At 37.6% G+C, this 26,419-nt stretch overlaps 2 protein-coding genes and 1 long non-coding RNA gene across 3 annotated transcripts in view; 2 read left to right on the forward strand and 1 right to left on the reverse strand.

Moving 5' to 3' along the window:
* The window catches only part of LOC127513925 (uncharacterized), a 757,994-nt gene that overhangs the window by 145,094 nt on the left and 586,481 nt on the right, over positions 1 to 26,419 (forward strand). The window lies entirely within an intron of this gene.
* ackr3b (atypical chemokine receptor 3b) lies at positions 1,283 to 6,372 on the reverse strand. Its single transcript, XM_051896124.1, has 2 exons — positions 6,206 to 6,372; positions 1,283 to 3,348 (listed from the first exon to the last, which is right to left on the reverse strand). Exon 2 carries the CDS (start codon positions 3,298 to 3,300, stop codon positions 2,212 to 2,214), a length of 1,089 nt encoding a protein of 362 aa, XP_051752084.1. The 5' UTR covers positions 3,301 to 3,348; positions 6,206 to 6,372; the 3' UTR covers positions 1,283 to 2,211.
* The window catches only part of iqca1 (IQ motif containing with AAA domain 1), a 59,835-nt gene continuing 43,348 nt past the window's right edge, over positions 9,933 to 26,419 (forward strand). The window contains exons 1-8 of the mRNA XM_051896074.1: positions 9,933 to 10,363; positions 13,050 to 13,377; positions 13,647 to 13,766; positions 13,859 to 14,041; positions 18,321 to 18,392; positions 19,690 to 19,892; positions 24,224 to 24,308; positions 24,482 to 24,616. Coding sequence (XP_051752034.1) covers positions 10,353 to 10,363; positions 13,050 to 13,377; positions 13,647 to 13,766; positions 13,859 to 14,041; positions 18,321 to 18,392; positions 19,690 to 19,892; positions 24,224 to 24,308; positions 24,482 to 24,616 — 1,137 coding nt within the window. The 5' untranslated portion in view covers positions 9,933 to 10,352. The remainder of the gene's footprint in view (positions 10,364 to 13,049; positions 13,378 to 13,646; positions 13,767 to 13,858; positions 14,042 to 18,320; positions 18,393 to 19,689; positions 19,893 to 24,223; positions 24,309 to 24,481; positions 24,617 to 26,419) is intronic.

The following is a 26,419-nucleotide window of genomic DNA, read 5'->3' on the forward strand; positions in this document are numbered from 1 at the left end:
ACCACGATTGGGGTTAAATACAGCTGTCTTTCAGCAGGATAGGAAAGAAAACTTACTGGAATTCTATTAGATAATTATGTGCTAGCAGTTTATATAATCCTCCAAGTGAGGTATGTGGGATTCTGGAAAAAGTCTGGACCAGAAAAATGTGTTTGCACCAAGAACCTTCTGACTTTTCATTACATTTAATAAGCAGTACTGCTTGAATCAGAGCCTTGAGTGCATAGCAGACAGGTCAGGTTATGATTCTGTATTTCTTTTGATGCAGGGGATTCCCAAGTCAAATTACTCTTCTTCTAAAATATTAAAGTGTGAAAATCATATCATTTGTTTTACAGGAGAGAATAAGCCTTGTTATTTTCTGAGGAGTTTCCAAGAGAACAGTAATAATGCCTTCTCTAATTTGCACTGTCTAGAAACCCAGTCACAATTTGAAACAAACACCTGGAACTTCTTCAGAACTACAAAGGAAGAAACGAGAAAACGAGGCTCCTGGAACAGTTGGTATGGATTAAACAAACTTCCCTTCTCTCTGAGCTGAACTCACTGAAGATACAGAATGAGCCGGACCCCCCCGGAGATTTAAGTACACACACATATGAATGTATACACAACCGTACCCATATGAACCATGCCCACAGGCTCAATGAGTAATGTCCGCTCATCATGGCAATATAAGCCATATGGTCAGTTTTCCACAGAAAATGAGTTGTAAATACTCAACATCTTTACTTTGATCATGTGCCGGTTTGAATGTAGGTCTAAATTAAATAAAAATGATAAATGCATAATGGTTTACTTTAGAAATTAATGCAACTACACAAAATATGATTTGATAAGACTTTCTAGTAAGGTTTAATTCATTAAAATTAATTAATGCGTTATGTATTATGAAATAATCCATATTCCTAATATTGGTTAATGATATTTTCTGTTAATTTGACGTTTGTTCGTAATGTTAATTTAAACAAAATGTTAAATATTAGTAATAAATGTATTACTAATGCATTTGTAACTTATTAACATTAGGTAATGTATAATAAACAAACATCAAGTTAACATTAACCTAAATTAACAAATGCTGTAAAAAAAAGTTTATTGTTAGTTCCTAAAATCTAATGTATTGAATAATGTAAATAAACCCTATTGTAAAATGTTAATGATCATCTTGCATATAATAATGCATATTCTGACAACATGATTATAATACTTAAGCTAATGCTTAAAAGTGAGTGCTTATGGGTTAATTTGTAATAATACAAAACAAACACCTTCAAGAGAATTCCAAAAGATTGATACAAATTTTATTTCAATGGCACATTTTTATGTCAGACAATATTTCTAAACACTGAACATACAAAATGAGTATATAAATATAATTTTATTTACAAAACATTTACAAATGCAGCAAGCATTGTTCTAGAAATGTACAACTTAGCTAAAAAGTGTATCATTTCCCACAAGCATAACAAACAGCATGACATCAATATACATTATCACTTGATTTGGACTTGCTTATCTCCACTCTATTGTTTGGGTTTTCAACATTCCCCTCCATTTTACCAGACATAACACGTTGTGTATGAAAACATGATCTTGGAGTCCTTCCGGCAGATGTAGGAAAGCCACAGATAAGTGGAGAACGGATTATACGAGTCTTTCTGTGGCTCCAGGACAGGAAGGGACCTTTTCCACCAATTTCACTGACACAAAAGCCTAGCTAGACTTACAAATCAAATCAATACAAGTGCTTTCTCAATACATCTATAACTGTCATAATAATGTACAAAAAGCATAAACATTCATCTGTTTATAAAGATACACTCTAAACCCAGACAGCAACATAGTGTGGCCCACATCTGGTACATGTGGATTACGCACGGACCAGATGTGGGCCGGATCTGGGCCGACACAATGTTGCTGTCAGGGAAAAATGCTGGGTTAAAAACAACCCAAGTTAGGTTGAAAATGGACAAACCCAGTGATTGGGTTGTTTGCCCATTTTCAACCCAACTTGGGTTGTTTTTACCCAGCATTTTTTAGAGTGTAAGCAAACTGTACATGTACAAAGCTGTTCCACTATTTGACAAAGCATCGAATTTGGCCATGCCTCAAAAGCAAAACATCCAGAGAGATTTCCATGACTGTTTTCTCTCTCTATCTCTGAGCTTTGCAGGGCTGGTGTTGATGGTCAACACCATCATAACATGTTCATAACGGTCCCTGGTTCTCCACAGCAGAGTATTCTGTCTCAGAAACATGTGAGGCATCGATAAGCCTAGCGAGGCCAGTTTTGGTAGAGTACTTGAAGATGAAGGCCTTCATGAGGTCGTAGCGGTAGTTCTTGTTGATGAAGTTGTAGATGATGGGGTTCACGCAGCAGTGAAGGAGGGAGAACCACTGAGTGAGATGCAGCGCTGCATAGAGAACGTTCTCCAGAGTGCAGTTGAAGGGGAGCACGTTGAGAAAGGCTAGTGTGTCAAGCAGTAGAGCTCCATGGTAGGGCAGCCAACACACTAGAAAGACCACAATGTAGGTGAAGATGAGGCGACGGCTGACGCGACGCTCCTGGTCAGCTGAGGGTTGGATGGTACCGGCCAGGAGGATGTAGAACACGGCAATGATAGGGAAGGGAATGGCAAAGCCGAGCATGAAGAAACTCAATTGGATGCCAACTGTCCACTCCTTAGTGCTGTCCACGGGGTACACAGACTTACATACGATGCTGTCTGAATGGCTGGACTTCTCAGCCTGAAGGAAGTATGTTTCAGGGAGGGCGGCAAAGAGTGCCAGCAGCCAAATGCCCACACAGATTAGCTGCCTGGTCCTTCTCTTCTTCTGACTGGGACCTTCTCCAAAAAGTTTCACGGACAGGTAGCGGTCCACACTCATGCACGTAAGGAAGAAGATACTGCTGAAGAGGTTGACACTGAAGATCAGGTGTGTAATTTTGCACATGGCATCACCAAATGGCCAGTGGCCGAGTTGAAGCAGAGAACTAACGTAGACCGGAAGAGTGGCCACCACGCAGAGGTCAGCGATGGCTAGGTTGAGGATGTACAGGTGAGTCTCGTAACGTTTCCCCTCAGCTCGCACATTCACCCACACCACCACAGCATTGGCGGCGAGGCCGATGATGAAGAGGAAGATGTAGAGCACGGAGAGAGCGTAGAGCAAAGCCCTCTGGCTAAAGGCGCTGTGACACACTTCCACATGGGAGACATTATCGTCAAGAGTTGAGAAGTTCAGTTCACCCAGTGCATCCAAAATGTCATTGAAGTCATTCACGTTCAAGCTCATCTTGCCACGTTTTTGTTATTACCGCTTTTGGGACACAGCGACAGTGACCTGAAACAAAAAGAGAGACACTGTTATGACACGTAGACAGGGAAAAAAAACATGAACAGGGACCAATTAAACTCAGAGGGACAGAAAAATGTATAACAAAGAAAGTTTATTTATTAAACACACATAATCTGAAACATCTCGAACACGCCAGGATCCTTTCTCAGAGGGCAGGACCTTGTACTGTTTAAGAGGATTTTTCAGTGCATGGGTTTATTTCCCAGGGTTACTGGGCTGGGCTTAATTTAAGAATAAATTTAAACTGTCACAAAATCAAAGAAGGAAAGGATCAATGGGTCAAATAAGAGTGTCCACAATAAATAAAAGGAAAATATCTTCCAAATTCTTAGAAATGTACTCTTTGTATTCATGAAAACTCTAAAAATGTCATGTGCTGTAACCATCAAGCAAAAAGTAATAACATATTACTACATCTTAATCATTATTTTCAAAATCTTTTTTAAATACACTAGGGATGCACATATATGAAAATTTTGGCCAATACCGATAACCGATAATTCTTTATATTTGAAAGCCGATAACCAAGATAATTCTAAATCCACATTTTTATATAATTTTTGAGAACCTGATTATAAAAACAAAAGTCTCACCATTAAAAGCCATGTCCCAATCACACAATTATAGTGTTCTCATTATAATATTATGTAGCCTATATGACAGACTGTATTTTCCTCTCTGAAGTGATTTCAATCATATTTCAAGCAATTCATAACCATCATGGCGAACAGTGCGCATCTGAAGCGTCTCAGCTGAAGGACATAATCCATTATTTATCGGCTTTAATATATCGACCAAATTTTCTTATCAGGCCGATAAGATATGTCTGTAATATTATCAGACTAGACTAACAAAAAAGCAACAGTGATTCAGTGCTCAAAAGCTGTACTACTTTGCTGAACATAAGGACTAAATGCCTGGCAGCAATACTCAGCAAAAAAAAAAAAAAAAAAAGCTTACTGGCAGACCTCAGTTGTCATGCAGTGACCTAGTGAAAAGCTAAGCAGATATCCATGGCGAACGGGAGGCATTTTGGCTATACAAAAAGTTCAGCACAACTACGAGTGAGTATAATGATAGAGAGCAGAGTGTAATGCTTCAGGAGTCATCAGAGAGAGACTAATGCCCGTTAGAAGTGAGATAAGTCATAGACAGAGGGGGAGGATGGGCGGCTGCTGCTCCCTCTGTGACAGAGGGGTGAAAGGTTCTTTTCTCAAAATGATATGCTCAGCTTGAGGACTGGATGCCAGGCTTTGAACTGACAAAAGCTAAAGAGAACAGAGAACCGCAACATTGGCGCTGTGTCAGAGTTTTCATTTGCACACAGATGTACACACATCTCTAATCACACAGTTTTGATCTTCAGCCCCCGGGGTTTGCATTATAATAAAAACACTGGCACACTTAAGCATCCAACTTTGTGCAGTGAAGCAGAAATGATAAACACATTTATGCTCTTTCACAATTTGTAAGTAAACATGGAGAATATTAAACAAAACATCTGTTTACAATTTGCCTGGCGTAAAAAGAAAAAAAAAAACGAAATGATACAGCTACAAACTTGTCGTGCTTTGCTGAAGAACCATCAAGTAATAGAATTTGTTTAGGCTTGTTTATTTTCATTCCAAATCAACCCACTGTTTTGACCCTGGAACACGGTTAGCGCCTGACCTTAATATCATTAAAAGAAATATGAGAAGAGTCACAGCTGCTCTTAATGCATCCTGTGATGTACCGTAAGAAAACAAAGACTTATTTTACAGCTTTCCACTCTGACATCACTAGATTAGGGAGACAGAGAGGGCAGCATAAACCTCTGACCTGACTGACCAGGTGCAATTGAAAAAATCAGGTGCCATAAAATGTGACGGTCCATTACAGACGGCCCCAAGCACCACCATCACGTCCCCCAGCCTTGTTGTAAAACTGTTGCGTTTACACTGCTCAAACACAGCGGCCCCTCACCTGATCTCACGGCCCCAGGCATCAAGCACACTTGCCTGCACAAAGACTTAGCTGTGCGGACACAGCGACTCCCTCTCTCCCTGTCTCTCTCACTTCAAGTCTCTAAGTTCCATTGAAACTCAGTATTGTTTCACTCCAAGCATGAAATAAGGAAATTATCAGTCATGGTTAAAGCATGAAATCTTCACTGTAACTGAATGTGAGGGGGGAAATGTAACAACAATACAAGGAGTAAAACAAATCATGCTGATCGTGAAACTGGAAGGAAACTAGATATCAAGGAAATTTACATAAATAGATAGAAACTACTGCAAACAAAATAATGCAAAATGAAAAATAATGCAAGAAGCCTTAGTCAACATTTACAGAAGAAGCTCATCATTAAAACCACCTTTGGTCGAAAAAAAATAAATAAATCTCAACCCTCAGTCAACAAACTACCTCATTATTTACATGAATGGATATGGATTCACAGGAACTGATCCTTACTCCAGAAAACAAACAAAAAAAGACCGAAAGAAACAAAAAAGAGTTCCTCTACCTGATCGTGTAGACACAAGAATGCATATTCTTCTCTTAAAATGTGCATTTAAAGTTATTTATTCTAAAACAACATTGGAAACTGCTAATCCACACCACTAACTGAGAGTTTCTGGCTCAGTAAATTTGTTAAAATAGAGCTTTTTAAGTACCTTAACTTTCAAAGTGTAGAATTAGAGCAAGTTGCGTTTTAAGATCGCATTTAAAACTGCTATCTTCTAACAGCTTATATCACTAGTTGTAAGTGTATCATTCGGTCCGATACGAGTGCATTTAAAAACTAAAATCTCTCACACAAGCAGATGCACGCACAAACAAGACGTAAAAATGAACTTACAATCCTTGTGGTGTGTTTTGGTGCTGCTAGACTTTTAAATGTAGCCTTTGGTAACGAGACTCCGATGCCTGGAGAAAATGTCAAAGTCTGAAGTTATCCGTACGAGAGGATGGCGTGATTGTCCCTCTGCGCTCCGACTGCACTTGCTGATATAGTGCTGCGAGTAACGCCTCCTGAGGGCGATCGGAAAACTGAATCACTCAAGTTTCTGTCCAACAACAATGTGAATGGCGGACGTGCGACACATCGGATTTCCACCCCCCTTTTTAAACAACGATATACACAAAAAAAAGTCTGTTCGAATATAAAAATAAGCTTTTGTGTTTTGTTTTCGCACGAGAGTTGTTTAGAGAAATCAAAGATTATCCATGCGAAAGTTTCATTGAGGACTTCCACAGTTTCACGTGCTTCCTGTAATATTCTCAGGATGTTTATATCAGTAAAACATTCTATGCATTATTCAGTTAGGCAACACTTAATGCTGCAACAAGAAATATTTCATATTGCTAACATATATTTCCTATCATATCATTCCATAATATAGAAATGTAGGCTATATGTATCAAATGAAATGTTAAGCATTAGCTATGACTAATTATATAATAAAATGATTATATCATATTACCTGTAATATGACTACAGTACCCTATTAGTCATATAAAATTGATGCAATGCTCTTTTTAGTTCATGCTTCATCTGTAAAGTCTTTTATCAAATGCTGTAAATAGTAGTAGCAGGTGAATGTTGTTTGTTGTTTTTCCTGTCCCATGACTGTTTCATTCTTTTTGCATCCTCTTGGCAATCCCTCAAAGACTTCCAAGCAGTTTGCTAAATTTAGGCACGAGGAAGCTCACCTGTTCTGAATCTTCAGCTGGCCTCTGTTTAGCTTTATATTTTCTGGCTAACGGCCAGTGGCTATTGTATGTGGCTTGGAAAAGTGGAAACTGAAATGAAACATACTTAACAATATCAATGGAGTCTTGATGAGATAAATTGTTCAGAGGTAGTGATGCATTTGATTGTAGAAGCGTAAACACTAATGGTGCATTGATCCAATGGCAAAACATAATTTGGCAATGTGAGGGTACTGATGGAAAAGAGATAAGCCAGATGAATGCAACTGTAACCACAACACGGAAAGTGTAATATCTTTGCCAGCATTATTTTTTAAAAGTGTGTGAATAATTTGGACAGAGATGGATCAATGTGCTTATGTATGTAAACATATGAAATTAGATGGAACACCTGCCTGAACAATACACATCATTTGTGGAGCCACCCCTGAAATGGGGAAATACACATTTAACGTCCATATACGTGCAAGCATAACAGTTCACACCAGACTCAACAACAATTGATTGGTCAATGGTCTCTGTTTGAAGAGTCTGACCATGGGTGGAAACCATCAGGTCTTTTTGTGAGAAGTATGCATAGAAATCCAGCAGTTAAAAGACATTTGGTTTTAGTTAGGGGCGTAGTCTGGTAAACTGAGACATGTTCCAAATTAAAGACTGTTAAAATGGTCTTTCCATCTTATTAAGTTTTCACTGGAGTCTGTTTTGTGTGTGTGTGTGTGTGTGTGTGGAACGGGAAGGATTTCACAAAATAACATTGTTTTGGATTAAAAATACTTATGGGGTGTCTATAAAACAGAAATATAACAAGCTTTCTTGACAAGCTCATTGTTGACAGTTTTATTAACAAATTGCTATCAACAGCAAGTAGCTGTTCACTTCCCATCATAGAGTGAATCCTGTAAGGGATCATCCCTAAGGGAACATTCTCAGATCTTGAGCTAACTTTCTAACATGGTTCTCTCAAAGCTATGAACAAACAACGCTATTTTACGACCAATTTGTAACTATTTTACGAGGTGGCTAATTTGTCTAAACCCCAGTGACGGGTAGGTTTAGGGGTGGGGTTAGGGGTACAAATTCATACGAATTTGGCAACTCATAAAATACGCACGATTTAGCCAAAAACGTATGAATTCATACAAATTAGCCACCTTGTAAAATACGTATGAATTGCCGTGAGATCGGGTTGGAACAAATGTTCTTCCAGTAACATTAAAAGAACTTTATTCAAATGATCTGGTCTTTAATAATGTTCTCAAAACTTTATTTATACATTGTTAATGGAGCGTTTAGATGGACATTCGTCTAACATATTTAAAGGGATAGTTCACTCAAAAATGAAAATTATCCCATGATTTACTCACCCTCAAGCCATCCTAGGTGTTTATGACTATCTTTTTTCAGACGGACAAAATTGGAGATATATTTAAAAAATTAAGTCCTCTAAGGTTTATAATGGTTGTGAACGACCATACGCAGAATGTGCAAGTCGACTAGCGCCAAATGAGTAATCCTCTGACGCGATGTATGACGTAGAATGTAGTAGTATTGTAAGCTTAGACGCCTCTCGCGTGCAACAAACTCAAGCTCCTCTTCTCTTATATCGAAATCCTCTGACATTTCTCTTTAAAAATTATTGTTTTAGACTTATAATCTGTGACTGGTGATTTGTTTTGCTCCATTTTCTGCGCTTCCGCGTTCGTCATTATGTTGTGCGTCAGTTCAAAGGATACTCTTCCGCCACAAGTCGACTTGCGCATTCTGCGTACAGTCGTCCGCCGGAAGCTACTTATTTGGATATTTTTCTTATGAAAACCCATTCCTTTCGCTTCAGAATGCCTTTATTAACCCCCTGGATTCGTATGGATTACTTTTTTATGGATGGATGCATTATTTTTGGCTTCAAATCACGGGTCCCGATTCACAACCATTATAAACCTTGGAGGACTAATGATATTTTTAAATATATCTCTGATTGTGTTCGTCTGAAAGAAGATAGTCATATACACCTAGGATGGCTTGAGGGTGAGTAAATCATTGGATAATTTTCATTTTTGGGAGAACTATCCCTTTAAACCTTACTAACTACTTGTTTCAGAATGTTCAAAGTATTCAAATGTAACGTTCCAAAAATGTTTGCTAAATGATAAACTTGAACATTCCCTTAATGTTTTCTGTAAGCAAGTACAGATGACATTTTGAACGTTGAGAGAACATTTAGAAGTAACATTTTCATAACTTAAAGGGATAGTTCATCCAAAAATGAAAATTCTGTCATCATTTATAGGTAGCCAAACAGTTTATGGCCCCAATTGACTTCCATAGTATGGGAAAAAATTACTATGGAAGTCCATCAACTGTCTGGTTACCAACATTCTTCAAAATGTCTTCTTTTGTGTTCAGCAGAAGAAAGAAATTCAAACAGGATTTGAACAACTTGAGGGTGAGTAACAGAATTTTCATTTTTGGTTGAACTATCCCTATAATGGGGAAACGTTCTAGCTATTTTTGTTAGCTGGGATATAACACTCTTTTAAAAACTATTAGCCTATTCATGGTAGGACCACCAAGAAAGTAGGAGACAAGGATAAATGATGCATCCATTGAAAAATAAATTTCACACTGCACTTCCACATACCTACCTGCCCACATGGTCCTTTTGACTAATGAATTCAAACAATATGTCATAGACCAGACGGAATATAGCGCACTTCCAAAGTGGCAAATATTTCAAAACATGCTGCGTCAGAAAGACTCTGCCAAATTGCTTTGTTAACAAATGGTCGAATGGCATTCATACATTGAATGAGCTCAGCAACGCAAGCGTGGCGTGGCGTTGTGTTGTGTTGCACAGCGGGATGCCAAACAAGAGCTTGTTGGTAACAGAGACTTGACATGCTCGCGGCTTATCGGATAAGATAAGAAAACGATGAAAATGACCGGCTAGAGTGTTAGAATCGCATTATGTGTTATAGTTAAGTTGATAGCGTATTGTATTCCGATTTTAATTGGATGCATAGATACCCCCTGTCCCAGAAGCAGTGAAGAGGCTTTGATCTCGTTGCCATGGCGGCTGTCAGAAGCGCAGAGCAAACCGCAGCCTGTCTGGCGCGAGACTTGTCCAACTCTATTTAAAAATGGTTAACTAATGAAACTTGGATGCGTTACTTCGCTTCGTTTAACCATTTTAGTTTCGAAAGCGGCGGCATGCAGTTATGTTTTCCCTCTGATATTCAAATAGGCTACAGCACTTTCTAAACTAAACTCTGTAGCGCGTGGAATCATTAAGGATGTCGCAGAGGTGAGTATAACTGCCCTTTTACCTTGTGCACTGTACTGCGAAACGAGAATGTTCATGTGATGCCAAAAACCACCATAGTGTTTATAATTAACGAAAAGCGTGTGTGAGAATATATTGGAACATGTGTTATGTAGCCTACGCAGTGAACAGCTACAAGCCTCCATCTGTAACGTGCAGAATATTTTGCTTACATTATAGGAGAATAGGCTATGCAAGACTTCTGAGAATAAGGAAGGCGCTAAAGAAAGTGCAAATTTGAGAAAAACGCCTACTAGGAGAAAGTCCACATTGTATTGCAGTTCCTATGACAACATAGAGCAAAACTACTGAGAACCAGTATTTTTGTCCCCATTCAGATCAGCTTTGGTGTAGGTGGAGGCGTGCTTTTTTTAGTAGTCACCCTACACAATTGGTTTTCTGAAGCAGAGCACTTATTTTAGACCCACACAAGTTGAAATTTACACCAAGGAATTTTCCTCATCAAGCAAGTGCTACTTACAGGGGACATTCGTGCAGATTTCGAATGAATTGCAGTACTTCTGCCTTTGTTGTCTGCCATATTTAAGTTATCTCTAAAAAGCGGCTCTCTATTTTATTGTAAATGTTCTTTTACAACCTTCCTTCTATCCTCCTCCCACAACTCCTCCCCTACCCCCCTCCCACTCTAACCATCCCGTCCCCTCCTTTGATTTTGCCATCCCTACAATTTGAGTAGCTCTTGGCGGTGCTAATGCCCTGAGGGGAACAATACTGTATGGGCCCATCAGAATAAGAAAAGAAGGTGGTTTCACCCTCGCCATGAACTCTTTCAACAATCACAAAAGAAGCACCCACACGCAAGGGAGTCAAAGAGGTCAGAGGACATCTGTGGAATTCATGTGTATTCAACTTTAGAAAACGACGAATGGAGAAATAATGTTTGTCAGGGGATTTCTTCCATTATGTGGCTTAATATGCTGACTTCTGTGTGAAATCAGTGTGCATTCTGTGGTTCCTCCACATTCAGTTTGCACAGTCAGACATTGGTGGTGCTAATTTCGGCCCGAGGGTCTAAAAACTGAGGGTCGGGAAAACTTTCCCAGAGGGCAGGTGCTCTCAACAGGTGCAATTAGGCCTGTTAACAAGTACTATCGCAGATTTACGTGTCTCTGTTGATTGCATTTCAAAGACAGGTTGCCATGGAAATGTTTAAATGTAGAATAACTCAGCATATATAAAAACAAATTAAATAATAAAATGAACTGCATAAATACTTTTATTTTTGAATGCATAAATACAAAGCTGTGCACCGTTAATAACTACACAATAAAATATAATCATTGTTTTATCCACATTATCTGCATACTTTTAAATAAAATATAAAGTTCTGTCATGAAACTCTAGATGGCACAGGCTGATAGGTCCTGATAGGGCACAGCTTATTGGTTCCTGCTGTATCAGTAGCCAATGAGCTCGCTGCTCAACCTTCAAATACTTGGTTAGCTTTGTTTGCCTACTTGGTTAGCCGGTGTAGTGCACTTTCAGAAACCCTCCACCTTCCCCAGCTCCACCCTGTATAGATCTGTTATGGGTAATTCATGTACGCTATATAGTAGAGCAGCAGCATGTCTTACTTGCTTACAGCAGCATGTTGTGTATATATTGGCAGTAGTAAGTCCTGTAGTTGCTCTGCAGCAGCAGCGTAGCAAATCTATTCCGCTAAGACCAAATATATCAACATTAGCTACGTTTACATTGACACCTTTTGTTTCAATCGGAATGAATTCATGATGAATCCAAACGTAATGTTTACATGAAAGCTAAATCGGGTTGATGTGCGCGTTTATACGCAAGCTTCAAATCAGAATAGATTTTTTGACATGCGGACACTGCACAAATATACATAGTTTCTCACTGTTTGCACACACTATTCTCCTAAATCTATTTCAGGTCCTAATAAGGAGACTACAAGCACATAAACCGTTGTGCCATGATGATTATATTTATCAAGCAGTAAAAACGCCCATTCCTGCGCCCAAAACAAGGCGTCTGTGGATAAAAGCAGTGTTGCCAAGTTCTTGATTTTCCCATGGAATTGGGCTACTTTTAAGTTGCTGCCGCGGGTAAAAAATGTTTTCCGCAGGTTGATTTCCACCCCTGTATGTACGATTTCGGCACTCCAGCACCCCCAAAACACCCCCCAGACGTACAAATTCAATGGAGAATTCGACTGCCCGATGGAGAAAATCGCATTGGGCTACTTTTGACTTGCCATTGGGCTACATTTGTTGCACATACCTGGCAACCCTGGGTAAAAGTCCAAAATGAGGTCTAGTGGGACGTAGAAACATTTTAGATTGACACAACAGTCATTTATGACACTTCATTCAACAACAACAACTACTTGTTCCTTGCTTCATACATCATTACGCCAATTCTACGTCATTGCACACATGCAGTACTTTCCAGTTTCGGTTTTCAATCCGATCAAGTGTTCATATGTCCTTTCGATCACATTAGAAAACGTTTAAACCACCACTTACAATCCAAATGAAATTTTTGGCCAATTTATTTCAATTGATGTGGTTACATGTGACTTCCAACTGTGCTAGTAGTCCGATTACAATCAGATTATTAGGGTCCATGTAAACGCGGCTATTATTTAGCTATTATTATTACCTAAATGTAACCCCTTTCCTTTACCCAGTTCATATGGCCGAATGTGGGATGCTGCTCAGGGAGCTTTGGAGTACCTTTTGGAGGATGAATATCCCACAATGCAACTCCATCCTCAAAAGGACCGCCTGCAGGTCTTTCAGACATTGGCCACTTTCTACCTGCGCTACCTGAAGATATTCCGTGCCCTGGAGGAGGTTTATGATCAGCTGGTTCACCCCCAGAAGAGACGGGTTGTGCACCAGGTCCTTGAGGGGGTGATGGGACGACTTGTAGAGCTGAAGAATGAGATGGTGGAGCTGGAGTACTCAGAGTTTCACTACTTTGATGACATATTGCAGGACTTCAAAATGACACCTGTGAGTGAGATATTCAGATACACTGTTACATGTACAGAATGCTGGGAATGTTTTGGTCTGTACATTCAGAAGAGTGGGCCTAGGGGGGATTTTGAAGATTTGGGCTTGGGAAAGATTTAAGTGCTCAATGTCAAAGTGGATTTTCGCAGGCTAAGCCTCTTGTTTTTCTCTGAATTTAGTGGATGCTAATTGGGGTCACTAGTGCATCACCACTTTTACATATGACCTGCTCTATTCAGTGCTGAAAATAGTTTGAATCTTGTTTTTAGGAGGATCTCGAGGTGCCTATTCCACGCTATTTTGTGAGGGAGAAGATGAGGGCATTGAAAGAGAGGGAGAAGATGTTGGCCCATATTTTGGCTAAAGGAGGACATCAGGAACAAAAAACTGTGAGATCTTAATGTAAAACACATTAGTGAAATACATATACTCTCAATACAAAAACATGCAATGCAAGAAGTTCTGGCTTCTCATTCAACAGGGGCTAGTTCAGTCCATGTCTATGGAGCGGGCTGTTTGGCTGCTGCAGGTCAGTGAGCGAGCTCGGCAGGGAAGACTGAGAGCTCACTTCATGAAGACGATTCGGCAGGAGGAACAAAGAAGACTTCAGGGTTCAAGCTCTAGCATGCTGGACCCTGACCGGGCAGCCACCTGCATTCAGAAGGTATCAGGAAATCACTTGATTTTCAACAGTGAGTTTGCATTCCAGTGAAATCACTGAAGCATTGCATGGATGGGTTTGAAATTGACAAAACAAAGCAATGATGAGCAAAACTTTCGTGCAGTGAAATTATAAATATTACTGCTTCATTTATATTACAATGACTGCACAAACTTAAAGGAATAGTGACAATTCTGTTGTTCCAAAATTGTATGGCTTTCTTTCTTCTTCTGGAACACAAGAGGAAATATTTTGAAGATGTTTTAACAATTTTTGTCCATATTATGAAAGTCAAAACTTTCACACTCTAAAAACAACATAAACATAGAGTGCAATTAATCCTTGTCTTGACTACATCGAAAACGGTATCACAAACCAGAAAATTTGGAGTATAGCAGTTGAGTTGGATTCATTTTATGCTTTATGTCCATTTTCGAGTTTGAAAGTTTTGGAACCAATTGGCTTTGAGAACATGGAAAAAAAATATCTGAAACATTCTTTGAAATATCTTTTGTGTTCTGCAAAAAAAAACAACACTGTGAAAAAGAAACTACACTAAAAATGATGGGTTAAAAATACAAAAGTCAGGTTAAAAATGGACAAACCTAGCATTTGGGTTGTTTTAACCCAGCGGTTGGGTTAAAAGTTTGACCCAACCTGCTGGGTAGTTTTATTTAACTCAACTATTGTTCATAAATGACTGTATTTCTTGCTTAAAATGAACCCAAAATATGTTGGAAATTAACATTTATTAATATGTTTAATAAATAAACATTTATTAGTAAGTTTAATGAATAATAATTAAACAAACTTTTATTAAATTGCTTATTAATAAATGTTCACCTTTTGAATATTATTGTTTCCTCTAGTAAATATGCGTCTGATTTTTAATTTCCAGCCTGTTTTGGGTTCATTTTAAGCCAGACATATAGTCATTTTTAAACAATAGTTGAGTTAAATAAAACTACCCAGCAGGTTGATCAAACATTTAACCAAACTGCTGGGTTAAAGCAACCCATTTGCTGGGTTTGTCCATTTTCAACCCAACTTGGGTTGTTTTTAACCCAGCATTGCACATATTTTATTGTTTATGGGACCACATGGGAAATGTGAGTTACTTTCCCATATTTAATCAATAGAATTCGCCCAAATGTTTTCCCAACTAGTCACACACAGTACTCTGAATAAATCATGTCATATTGAGCAATGTTGTCTCAGCATACACTGCAGCATGAATAAATTATGCGGTTATTGCTATAGGATTACTGTTTTGAGTAAATTTATGATTACACAAGCTACTCATTTGATGTCATCAGAGTAAGCCAATTGGCTAGCGAAGAAATAAAATAAATTATATTATGGCCCCCAAGATGATACATACATCATATCATTTCATCAGTAAATATATCATTATGTAAATTGATTGTTGAGGTTCCAGCATCATACACAAGGGAGGTAATGTCTGCTGCCCTACCTGTGTATGAACTCAAATGTTGAGTTCAGGCCATCTCCTTTCACAGTTATCAGTTGTCACATTTGACATGTAGTCCGCTCACAAAGGACTATGAATGACATGCGATCCCAGCCAAGCATAAAAGATATCTTTGATGTCCACCTCATCTGTGGGAATAATGTGCTTGTAGGCCCTTTGACAGGAGGGGGGAGATTAGCATTGGAGTGCTGAGAGATAGGAAAAGGAAAGAATTCCTGGATTTTAGGTGTTATTTTTCAGTGCTATCCTAATCATGAAATCTGAGCTCATGTATCCTGACGTCTTTTTGAGTGAGTGTTCGCTACGGATGGTGAACCCAGACATAGATGTAGCCTGAAAGAGATAGCAGATATGAATTTGGAGATCTGAAATTTTTTACAGTGCAGGTGTAAAACTGACATTGCTGAGTGAAAATTTACAGAAGGTCCCTGTTGTCAGGATTATGGTCTGTTTATTAGGGGCCAAGCACCGAAGATACCTATTGTATCCGCTGGCATTTTATGAAATTTGGCACAATGATAGAGAACAGTCTCAACATTAACCACAGCTAATTTGGAAACTCTAGCTCAATCTCTCCAGCGCCACCACCTGTCCAAATTTTCACTCATGTTTATGCTAATAACTTATGAACTGCATGGCTGATTTTCCTTTGATTCCTGAGCTCATGGCGATTCGATTGCACCCTATGACGTAATTTTCCGTCATGAAAATATTCCCGCCATTTTGAATTTTGCTAACAAAAACTACTTTTTCAAACTCCTCCTAGGCCGTTGCTTTTATTTTCAAGAAAATTGAACCAGAAGTGCAATTCAAGTTGATTTGTCAAACCTTTTTCGAAAAGCATGCAAATGAATTTTACGTAGCGCTTGTGAAAATAGACGTAAGGCTCTATCTCCTCAATGCTTTATTGTATTCAGACCAAGCTTGGTCCTTTGTCATCACAAGCATGGCCTTATATTACATGCTGCATTTCGGCGCAGCGCCACCTACTGGTCCTGAGATACATCTGAACGGTTTGTCCAAAAATCATAAAAGTGGTCTTGTTAGATTTGGGGCACCATGTCTAGTCGAATGATATCTGATTTTCCCATATCGGCCATTCTGGGCGTCAGCCATTTTGAATTTTGTAGTAAAATGCTGTATTTTACGAACGCATGGACATATCATTACGAAACTTGGTATAGGTCATCGGCACGATGCCCTGAAGGAGCCTAAGAAGTTTCGGACCAGCGCCACCTAGTGGTAAAAAAAAATAATAATAAATTTACATGCTTATAACTTTGGGTGTAGTTGACTTATTTTCACGGGAGTCATATCCTTGGATTCCTGAATCCTTGCCGAGTCCCACAATACCAGACATGCTAGGTTTTGCCTTATAGTTAGTGCAACGTTGTGATTTAGCATTTAAACAAAATTCATGAATATCTTAGAAACATCTTTAGTCTAATCAAGATGAAACCACCATAGGAAAATCAAAAACATTGGTCATTGACTATATGCTAATGGCCAAATTTCAAAATTTTGATTGTAAGTGGCAAAAAAATGCAATCAAAGTCAGGTGTGGGTAATTTTTTATGTGTTCATATATATAAATGTCTATAACTCCTAAACGAAATGAGATATTTTCACCAAATTTGACACGCTTATGTATGGGGGCACTCTGAGGACACACACAAAAAGCGAACTGACTGTGCCACTTGGTGGTGCTATAATTGAACAAAACATGAAATTGGCTCTAAGTACAGTGTACTGTTGGTCTGGTTCAAAATTGACATGCAATGTCTCATTTGCTATCATAGTCCATTATGACATTGTTGGTCTGCTGCTAGCTTCCTTGTTTGCTTCTGTTGTGCTTGGCCCCTTAATTGCTGCTTGCAGCTATATTAGTGTTTGGTTCTGTCATTCTGTCAATTTTCATGTCTGTGCCTGTTTTATTCAGTTCACCTGTTGTTGATTAATTAACTCATTAGTTCCCTCGTTTAAGTCTGGAATATACTCCCTGTTCTGTTCAGTTCTTTGTCCTGTCTTGTCGATGTAACGTGGTTGTGTTTGCTTTATTCTCCTGTGGATTTAATAAAGACAGTTTGTGTTTAGATATTCTTCTTCGCTGTGTGTTTGTACTCAGCCACCCGTGACACCTAGAGTCTTAACATTGTAGCTAATGGGTAATTCATTTTCAGATAGCTCATACAAAAAGTACTGTACTGTGTTTGAATGCCATTGAATGTGATTACAAGAGGTGATAAACAGAGATTTTGGGCTCTCACACTGCAGGGCTGTTTTCACAAGGTCTAATCCTCCCTTCTTTCTCATTCTGTAGCTCACAGCAAAGCTGTGATGTGAAACCCTGGAAACTAATCCTCTCTCTTCAGTTGGTTATTGTTGTTTCAGCATCATTGTCGTTCAAACTAAAAAAGACGATTCATTAAAAGTAATATAGGAAATAATTGAAAACCCTTGCCTGCATTTATGGACTATAAGCTCTGCCTTGAGTTTGGTTTGCCTTAATGTTGATGTGATCTAAATATCCTCACATTCTCACTGACAAACTGAATGAGGAAATTCTTTTGTCAGATTAGAATTTCAGTTGCTGTTGTACATTCCTCTCATCTAAAAGTCCACAGTAAATTCAAGAAGACAGTAGATTGTTTTCACCAGATAACACAAGAGCAGATGAATGTTCTTGATCTCAAATTGACTATGATAGTATCATTTCTGGTATGTGTCTTCAGCCTTAGTTTTTCATATTTCCTGCTATTATAATGTGTTTTTTTTTGCTCCATCTTGTAGGTTTGGCGGGGGTATCGAGACAGGAGAAGGGTCAACAAGGAGTGTCTAGAGGAGATGATATTTTTGGGAATGGTAAATACCAGGTTGCTCTGCCAATCCAGATAACAGGGAATGTTCTCAGAACTTTGGCAAACATGTTGATAGAAAATTAATTTATTAATGTTTTTTCTGGAACGCTTTAGTTGGACGTTCGTGTAACAGTTTTGATAACACTTTATAAACAAACACGCCCCTACCCAAAAGGATCACGCCCCTATCTTCATAACTCCCAAATTAACTAAGATGCTATGCAACACAGGCACCTCCCCCCTAATGAATGTATACGCCCCTTACTGCTGATTGGCTACAAGTGTGTTTTGGTGCTGCTCGGTCCGATCCACTTTCAACAGCGTTTCTCAGAAGTTGCCTACTGCACCTTTAATAAGTAATTTTAAGCACTTCACACAAACTATTCATGTTAAGTTATTATTAATTAACTTATCATAACCATATTTTGTCTTCGTTTGTGGTGTGCATGCAGACTTCTGCTAATCACACATTTTTACACATCACTTATTAATTAATTGTTCATGTTTTTTGCAGTACCCAATTTAAAGTTGAAACTATTCATCATTTGTAAATGTTTATAAATATTTACTATTAATCATTAAGTACCTTTATTAGCATTGGACTTTTAGCTACTGGAACAATGCTTGTGTAAAGTTAGGTAAGTTTAGCTAAATTGTTAAAGATATAACAACACTTAATTGTAATTTGGGTGCAAAACGTGTTTTTATTGCCTTAACACTTACTATAGTATACTATATTCTTAAACAGAGGATATTCCTTGAATCATACATTAACAGAAGAAATCAATTATTAGGATTATTAGTGCATTAGGTTATATATGAACTAAAGTTTAATGACATTTGTAGATTTTTTAAAAAGTGCATGATCATATGAATTGAAAGTTTAATGACATTTATAAGCATTTTAATTTACATTAAATAATGATCTATTATTCATTATGTAGTGTTTAATAAGTTCATTAGTAAACATTAAAAAGCATATTATATTTCTAGCTAATTGAATATTAACTAATGATCCATTAAGTGTTTTATAATGTTTGTTAATGATTTATTAATGAAAGTTATTATAAAGTGTTACCACATTTTTTAAAAGAAATAATGTTTTCATACCTTAAAGGGAATGTTAGCAAAACTTTCTTAGAATATATTTCTGTTAGCTGGGAATGTACTGTTCATGAAAAGCAAGTCTCTTCATGCATTTGTTGTTTTGTACATATCTTCTGCTATTTTTGGTCAAACCACATTCTTTTTTCCCTTCATTGACAGTTTTTTCATCTCCTGTCTCCTCATGCCGTTTCCAGATACCAGCCCAGCAACCGACACCCGGCCCTGCCCGACTGCATGCCCAGCAGGTGGAAAGCAGGAGGCATGGCATGCAGGAGGAGCATGAGGCTGAGTACCAGAGGGCACTTGTCAACATCAAAGAGTCAGTGCGATCTGTGGATGGCCCAGATATTAAAGAAAGCCTGCAAGAACAAATACGGCAGTGGTTTATTGACTGTCGGTAAGCCATACACAAAAATCACAGTTTTTAAATTGGATTACATTTTAGCTAAAAAATACATAAAAGATGATAGATGGGTCAAACATGATTCTAATATTTTGTCCTATCTATTAATTTATTCAGAAATAAATTATGCAGTAATAATGCATACATATATACAATTCATCTATGATGATAATGTATTCAATTTCTGCAAAAAAAAAAAAAGGTAACACTTTATTTTAGGGTCTTTTACCTGGTTGCTTATTAGCATGCATATTACTAGGATATTGGCTATTTATTAGTATTTATTAAGCACATATTAATGCCTTATTCTGCATGACCTTATTCTACATTCTTAATCCTACCCAATACCTAAACTTAACAACTACCTTACTAACTATTAATAAGCAGTAAATTAGGAGTTTATTGAGGCAAAAGTCATAGTTTATATGTGTACCCTATACTAAAGTGTTACCAAAAAAAACTTTGTTGATATAAAATAATAAAAGTTTTGAAAAGAAACTCTTGTTAAGTAGTTCATCATAATCTTTTATTATTATTTCGTAGGGATAATATATATATATATAATATTCAAAAAAACAACTACACATTAATATTTAAAAAAAAAAAAAAAAAACTTTTGACTACAAAATCAAAGTCATTTGGAGCAAACAATGAAGACATGTGGTCAAACCAACATGCAGAATAAAAAAACATAAAATAGGAAATGATATCATAGTGAAAATACTATGTAAAGGTCAATAAGTCTCTTAAAAATTCTGATAATTTAACATTATGTGGTGTGACTCCCCAAAAAAAGTAATAAAATTAATCATTGACGATGGTGAAAAATACTTTTCTATCTTGAAAAATATTTATACACGTATTCAGTAAGGAAAATATGTTATTACTTTTTACGTGATGGTTACACCACATGACAATTTTTATAGTCATTAAATTGAAACTTTTTTTGTGAAAATGATATTAAAGTTTTTCAAAACCATACGAAGCCAATATGGATAAAAAGAGTACATTTATAGGAACTTGGCACATAAACTAGATATTTAAAAGATATCACGGAGAGGTATAAGTAACTGCAGCAAAAAATTCAATAATATTTTCCCACTTATGAAATAAAGACTTTTTGTTCCTCAGCATTCCCTCAGTTACCTTTTCTGGAACTAATCACCTCTATGTAAGCTTCTACCACTCAGACTTCCCCTTAGCCAACGTCTCCTTTAGATAATCTGTTAATTTGCTTCCACACTCACAAGAGCTTTTCCTTGCTTTTCTCCATCCACTCAACCCATTATTCCACTCTAATTGCAAAGAACATTCCTGGTCCTTCGTCTCTTCCTTTTGTGCGGAGGCTGGAATGTAAGCAGTCATAGAGATGGTCACTTTTACCCAGGGCTGTTTATGCTTACCTAATGCATGTGCTATTTTCAAGTGTGTACGGTGTAGAGTGAGACTGGGCTGATTAGTGCATTCCAGCCTGATTTACGGCCTGCCAATGCATGCTGCTGCCCATTAATGCCGAGACAACAGTCATAAGTCATCTCAGTTGGACAACACAATGTGGTGGGGGGGTGTTCAGTAGCTTTGTCTCCGTTTAGCAGCCCCTTTCTCTGGCCCCTTCCAGTGACCTTGCTGGGTCCCTGCTGGTTGTATAAGGGATGTATGGGATCCCGGGTCAGGACCCGCAAGGTGAAGTATGTTGGCGTGGTTTCCATGTGCTGAAGAGGTGAAGGCGGAGTATTTGAGCAGCCAGTCAGACATATGCTGTAAAACATATACACGTCTCGCCATTATTACATTTTCAGTCCAGCAGTCGGGTTCCAGAATTAAAACTTAATTCATTTTCCTCATAGATAAATTGATTTTTAATGATAACGTTTCACCGTCTGCTGCTATGTTATGTTTTTTACTTCATCAGAATGGTACGAAACTTGGTAAAGGTTTTGGCACTGGCTGTGTGGGGAAAAAAAAAAAAAAATCATGGACATGATTCGAAAAGGTGGTCCTGAAAAAAATAGTCGTGCTTGTATTGTTCGCATTGGAAATAAATGGGAGACGAATTTCATCTAGTGGAAGCGTTTGGTACTGCACACAAACAAATTCTTACTGAAAGCTCATTTTTTGAGATATCAGCCTCAAATTTGGAACACAACTTGTTTAGATTTATGGCTTTGAGGAAAATATGTTTTGGAAATTATATATTTCATATAAAAATTGAAAATGGTATTTTTGTGCATTCTTCATAACAATAAATTGAAAATTTTATAACTTTTTCAAGTTCACTTTTTAAAACTTTTTTCACTTCAGCAATAATCTGCCAAGTGTCATCTTTAAAAATAGACAAAACTTATGTTTGTGCTCCAAAGCATTATAACTACTGCATGAATATAATTTAGTACCATAATCCCCTAAAAATACAAAATAGTAAATAAAAAATATTATCAAACTAAAATATAGTACAATCATTTCATTGAAATAAAAAAAAAGGGGTCATTTTTGACCGACACGCGAACAGTACCAGAATACAGAATTAATCGGATATGATTTTGTTAAAGCCATCCGTTCGCATTATTTCATCTTATTTTGAAAATGATTGTTTTTTACAGTTGAATTTGTGGTGAAAAACTACATTACCCATGATTCTGTACAAAAAAAAATCCACCAATTAGAGTGTCGCGGCGAGGTAATCACGTAATTGAGTCTCGCTATGCTGTCAAAATACTTAAATATGTGCATTTATATGCATATTTTTGTAATACACTTAAAAAACATTTCTATAGATGTAATCAACAACTTTAAATGAATACTTTTAAATTTAGCCGTCATTTTAATTCGATTATGTCATTTGCAATGCTTCATGGGATTGTAGTTCTTTCTCTTACTATAGCCGTTAAAGGGTTAGTTCACCCAAAAATGAAAATAGTGTCATTAATTACTCACCCTCATGTCGTTCCACACCCATACGACCTTCGTTAATCTTCGGAACACAAATTAAGATATTTTTGTTGAAATCCGATGGCTCAGTGAGGCTATCAATGACATTTCCTCTCTCAAGATCCATTAATGTACTAAAAACATATTTAAATCAGTTCATGTGAGTACAGTGGTTCAATATTAATATTATAAAGCGACAAGAATATTTTTGGTGCGCCAAAAAAAAACAAAATAACGACTTATATAGTGATGGCCGATTTCAAAACACTGCTTCATGAAGCTTCAAAGCGTTATAAATCAGCGTGTCGAATCCGCAGTTCGGAGCGCCAAAGTCACGTGATTTCAGCTGTTTGGCGGTTTGACACGCGATCCGAATCATGATTCGACACACTGATTCATAACGCTCCGAAGCTTCCTGAAGCAGTGTTTTGAAATCGGCCATCACTATATAAGTCGTTATTTTGTTTTTTTGGCGCACCAAAAATATCTGAAGGTGTTACAGGTGTGGAACGACATGAGGGTGAGTAATAAATGACATTATTTTCATTTTTGGGTGAACTAACCCTTTAAGTACACAGTCTTGTGCCTTTGTCTTTTTTCTGATTTTCAAATACTTTTTTGCTTCAAATAAAAGTTTGTAATGCTATGATTCACCTCTTAGCTGGTTGGCTGGGTTCATGGCTTATAATGCTTTAATATAGACTTTTTTTGAAATCCAAATGGAAAACTGAATGGAACTGACAAAGTGGACAGGCACTAATGCACTCTACACTGAGGTATATCCGAGAAACTAATGAACAGTTTAACTGTACAGTCCTTTCATTGAAGTATTTGAATAAATATGTTCAGTTTATAAAAAGTTAAAATGAAGTGAATCTATTTTAGTTAAGCAGATTTAGATGAAATCCAATACCTCTGCATTACAGTAGTAGAGCTTTCAGCATGTGCTACCACACTGGAAGTGAGTTTGAGTTGTGTGCTACTGATTGAGTTAGCTAGAGCAGAGAGCTCAGGCTGGGCCCTGACTGACACATTTACCCTGTTATTCTAAACCTGCCCCGCTCCCCTGAGAGTCAGCGCTGGACCTGGCTAATGTATCCTCCCCATGTGTGAAGTTCACAGTTCAAATGTGATTGATTTGCCTTTGTTCACGCGATCTGCTTTGTTTATCTATATGTTCACACAGACATGAAGTCTGCCTTACCTCATCTTTAAAAAATCTTAAGAAAATTGTTTTTCTCACACAGAGTTCTTCCCATATATTTTCAGTTTTGGGAGGGAAATCTGAAAAAAAAAGGGAGAGAAATTTGAAATTTCAACTGTTTTCAACTGTTATCTTTTTTTAGTTAAATATATATATATATATATATATATATAGCTACTGTTTTGTGTTTCAGAGATGCTACCGGGAAGTTCCCTGACTTCCCAAGCCCTGAAGATGGAGGATCTGCATCCATATTTGCTCAGAAGACACCAGAGCAGGTTATTAATCCAATCACTCCATTAAATCCATTCAGAATTACAATTACAGACCCAATACTGTACTTTTACTAAGAAATATTATTTCATTTCAGATGTGTACTGCTTCTTGATACTGTTCTTTTCAGATGCAGAATAAAATTTTGTTTCAATAATGTTTACGTAATGTTTTGAAGGTCGCTGCTGAATTTGCTGCTAAAGAAGAAGAGAGGGAGAAGAAGAAAAAATCAAAAGAAGATAAGGCCAAAAAAGGGAAAAAGAAAGAGAAAAAAGGGAAGATGAAAGGAAAAAAAGGGAAAGGAGATACAGAGGTAAGGTTGGGTCTTCATAACACCGTATCACAGTTGCACAGAAATCAATAAAGGCTTTTTAAAGTGTCTGTATCTGCAGAATTAAATCAGCTGATGTTGCACATATTTGAGTGTCTAGTGACTCCGATGAACTCTGTGGTCAGGCCCACACACAATGAACGACACTTCATTGGTTGAGCTGACTTTAGGTGGATAATTTGATTACAGAGCGGGTTTTAAAGAAAAATCACTTGGCTTAGTGTTTCCTTGGCCTTGTAACAAGACTAGGATGCAATAAGACATCTAACCTATAGGCTTTTTTGCATGAAAGCAGGTTTGCAGGCATTCATATCAACATCTGTGTTAGGGAGTTTACAGATTTCCCTTAGGTGAGAAGGCCTGAAGTTTTACTATTAAGTTAAAAGAGTCATAGATGAGAGAATTATGACATTTCACTCCAGCACTCGCAATGTTCCATCTTAGAAAAGACATTTAACGTACTCCATACACTCATATTCTCATGCATAATTACACATTGTGAATATTCCTGCATGTGTTATGTTCAGGGTAGATTAAGTTGAGGAATTGTGAGTTTGTTAAACTCATCCATGGTCTCAGGAAATATCTGTGATTTCATCAAGGCATTCCTTCTGTGTTCCATCAACTATCCTTGATAACCTCTTGCTCTCCCTATTCTCAACTCTTCCTCTTGTTTAGCATAGATAGAGGTTCTGTTTTCTCTACTATGACGTCCAGATTTCCTGTGTTCCGACATTTTACTTTAACAAAGATTTTAAGATAAACTGGACTGATGATTTATTAAAGCTTAGGCGTGGCAGACAGCAGTCTTTCATAGATGCATGGACTTCACTGGGGTTCAACGGGTTGAAGGTCCAAATGTCAGTTTCAGCGCAGCTTCAAAGAGCTCTACATGATCCCAGACGAGGAATAAGAGTCTTATCTAGAGAAACCATCGGTCATTTTCTAAAAAAATAAAAATGTATATACTTTTTAACCACAAATGCTCATTTTGCACTGCCACGCATGACATAATCACGTTGGAAAGGTCACGCGTGACGTAGGCAGAAGTACTGTGGTAAATATCTTATTTTCTCCTCCAACTTCAAATTCGTCTTAGATCGTTGTTTTACCTTATTTGTAGAGGCCGTTTGACTTAGTCTTTGCACGTTCGCTTTGTAAACACTTGCTCGGTACTTCCGCCTACATCACGCGTGACCTTTCCAACGTGATGATCGCATCGCAGAGCAGTGCAAGAAGAGCTTTTGTGGTTAAAAATATATATAATTGTTTATTTTTTAGAAAATGACCGATGGTTTCTCTAGATAAGACTCTTATTCCTCGTCTGGGATCGTGTAGAGCTCTTTGAAGCTGCACTGAAACTGACATTTGGACCTTCAACCCACTGTTGAAGTCCACTATATGGAGAAAAATCCTGGAATGTTTTCCTCCTTAATTTCTTTTTGACTGAAGAAAGAAATACATGAACATCTTGGATGACATGGGGGTGAGTAAATTATCAGGAAATTTTAATTCTGAAGTGAACTAATCCTTTAAGTCGATTTAGGTTCACGTGAGGTTTTAAGTTCTCTGATCTGACCTCTGAACATCATATGCTGACCAGTGGTTACTGTGAGGCAGTCAAGCGATAAAAATGCCCGCTCACACTGATTGGCTGCGTTCCGGAGATCTAGAATGGAGCCTTTGTTCAGGCTTTCCTTCATCATAAGAGCACCTGTAATCCTCATTGGAGAGCCAAACCGCTGATATCTGCTCACAATGAGGCCGAAAGACCAATCTGACCTT

Source organism: Ctenopharyngodon idella, chromosome 6 (assembly GCF_019924925.1).
Source record: "Ctenopharyngodon idella isolate HZGC_01 chromosome 6, HZGC01, whole genome shotgun sequence".
Lineage (NCBI taxonomy): Eukaryota > Metazoa > Chordata > Actinopteri > Cypriniformes > Xenocyprididae > Ctenopharyngodon > Ctenopharyngodon idella.